Source organism: Amphimedon queenslandica, unplaced genomic scaffold, assembly GCF_000090795.2.
Source record: "Amphimedon queenslandica unplaced genomic scaffold, v1.1 AMPQUscaffold_13509, whole genome shotgun sequence".
Classification (NCBI taxonomy): domain Eukaryota; kingdom Metazoa; phylum Porifera; class Demospongiae; order Haplosclerida; family Niphatidae; genus Amphimedon; species Amphimedon queenslandica.
The window spans coordinates 292604-294388 of NW_003546255.1; the positions used below are offsets into that span (position 1 = coordinate 292604).

Sequence of the window (1785 nt, forward strand, 5' to 3'; positions counted from 1 at the left end):
AAGTTGCTCCAAAATCGGGTAAAAGTCCCTGTACTATAGTACATGGTCTCGGACCAAATTTTGCCAAAATTGGAAAGGAGAGAAATCTCCACTTTTATAATTTTATCTGATACATATATATGTTCTTATGTTGTGTAGAAAGTTTGAACTGATTCCAATCAAAACTGAATTTTTTATGAATTTTTAAAGTTGTTCAAAACTAGACCAAAGTCCCTTTACATATTAGTACAGATCTACTCTTGGTACAGGATACTAGTATTTCATAAAGGGGAGAGAACACACTCTCTCTCTCTGTGACTCGCTTTATCTTTATATAGTCTCCTGGTTTGTTGGCCAAGAAGAAAGAGTTAGAAGAGAAGGCTAGGGCTCAGCGCGAGGAAATAAACCAGCAAAGGAAGTCAGAGGCACAAATGAAACTGCACCAGCAACTGAAGAAACAAGAAGTAATGAAGTAACACTTTTATATAATTTTTAATGATAGATATTTCTCTCTGTTAGTTGCTAAGAAGACAACAGGATCAGCAGAGGGCAGTCATTAATTGGCAAGCTAATATATCTCCTCACTCGTCAACTGATGAATCCTCTCACCAGGCAAAGTCTGAAACTGCCGATGAAGTAATTTATTAACTTAAAAAATAATAATTAACGTCTTTATTTATTAACTAGGAGCCTGTGAAAGTTGACAGGTAAGCCTATGCATGTACGAATGTATTTTTAGGTTTTGTTCTTTCTTTGTAAGGCAACAGATTGTGTCTGATTTCCATCAGGTCAGACAGGAAGCTGCCGCTAACAAAGCCAGGGCTCAAGCTCAGCTGATGGGCGGGGCTAATCTTGGTGTGGGCGTGGCTAAGCAAGGAGGTGTGGTCAAGCCAGTGGAGAATAAACCACCTAACAATGCTGAACAAGTACAGTATATGTTTCTAAATTTTTGTGCTAATTTTTTATTATTTTAGGAGTATCTTGCTAGATTGGAGGACATTCGAAGACAAAATTTCCAAGAGAGGAAGAGAGTCCAGGAAAGAGTATCCATGTATTGTCACGGCAACCAAGCCCCGCCCATCCCCATTCCTAAAGTTAATCCTGAAGCCAGGAGGAAGAAAATAGCAGCTCTGAAGGTATTTTTATTATTTTTAAAAGAAAATTTTATTGGACAAATATCTTTCAATAAGAAATGTACATGTACATGTAAGTACACAATTTTTTATATTCACTGTAGGCTCAAGCGGAATCAGAGTCTGTGAAGTTGAGGGAACAGGTTGAGTTGAAGCAGAAACAAAGAGCAGCACTGCATTCTAATGTATCTCCTCCTCGTAAACAGTGGGTGGTACCAGACATGCCTCCTTCACTGGCTGAAGGTGATGCCACTAGTGCTACAGTGAATGAAAGTAGGCCAGAAAATTAATTTGTAATTCTTTTTTAATTTGTATTTTTCTTATTTTATAGAGACTACTTCTGATGTTGTTTTTGAGCGTCCAAAGCCACGCCCAGCTTGGGGTGTGGCTGACACACCCCTTGAAATCCCTGCAATGCCCACTCAAGACATCTCAATATGTCCAGAAGAAACGGCCATATTGTTTGAAAATAAGTCACGCCCACCAAAAGAAGATGCTGGAGAGATTGGAAAAACTAGAGTGATAAGTTTGGAAAGTCACCATTATAGCAACGAGGGTGAGAGGCAGAGGTCCCCAGGAGAGGAGGAGAAGGGAGATGATAAAACTGACGGAGGAAGTGAAGATGAGAATAAGAAAGAGACTATAGCCGTTTGGAAAGAAAGCAAAGATGAAG

General features: G+C 39.2%; 1 protein-coding gene across 1 annotated transcript in view; it reads left to right on the plus strand.

The window, feature by feature from the left end:
* LOC100639181 (serine/threonine-protein kinase Nek1-like) overlaps positions 1 to 1785 on the plus strand; it is a 6063-nt gene that overhangs the window by 2185 nt on the left and 2093 nt on the right. The window contains exons 9-15 of the mRNA XM_020006937.1: positions 318 to 443; positions 499 to 615; positions 667 to 686; positions 740 to 905; positions 954 to 1115; positions 1217 to 1385; positions 1444 to 1785. Coding sequence (XP_019862496.1) covers positions 318 to 443; positions 499 to 615; positions 667 to 686; positions 740 to 905; positions 954 to 1115; positions 1217 to 1385; positions 1444 to 1785 — 1102 coding nt within the window. The remainder of the gene's footprint in view (positions 1 to 317; positions 444 to 498; positions 616 to 666; positions 687 to 739; positions 906 to 953; positions 1116 to 1216; positions 1386 to 1443) is intronic.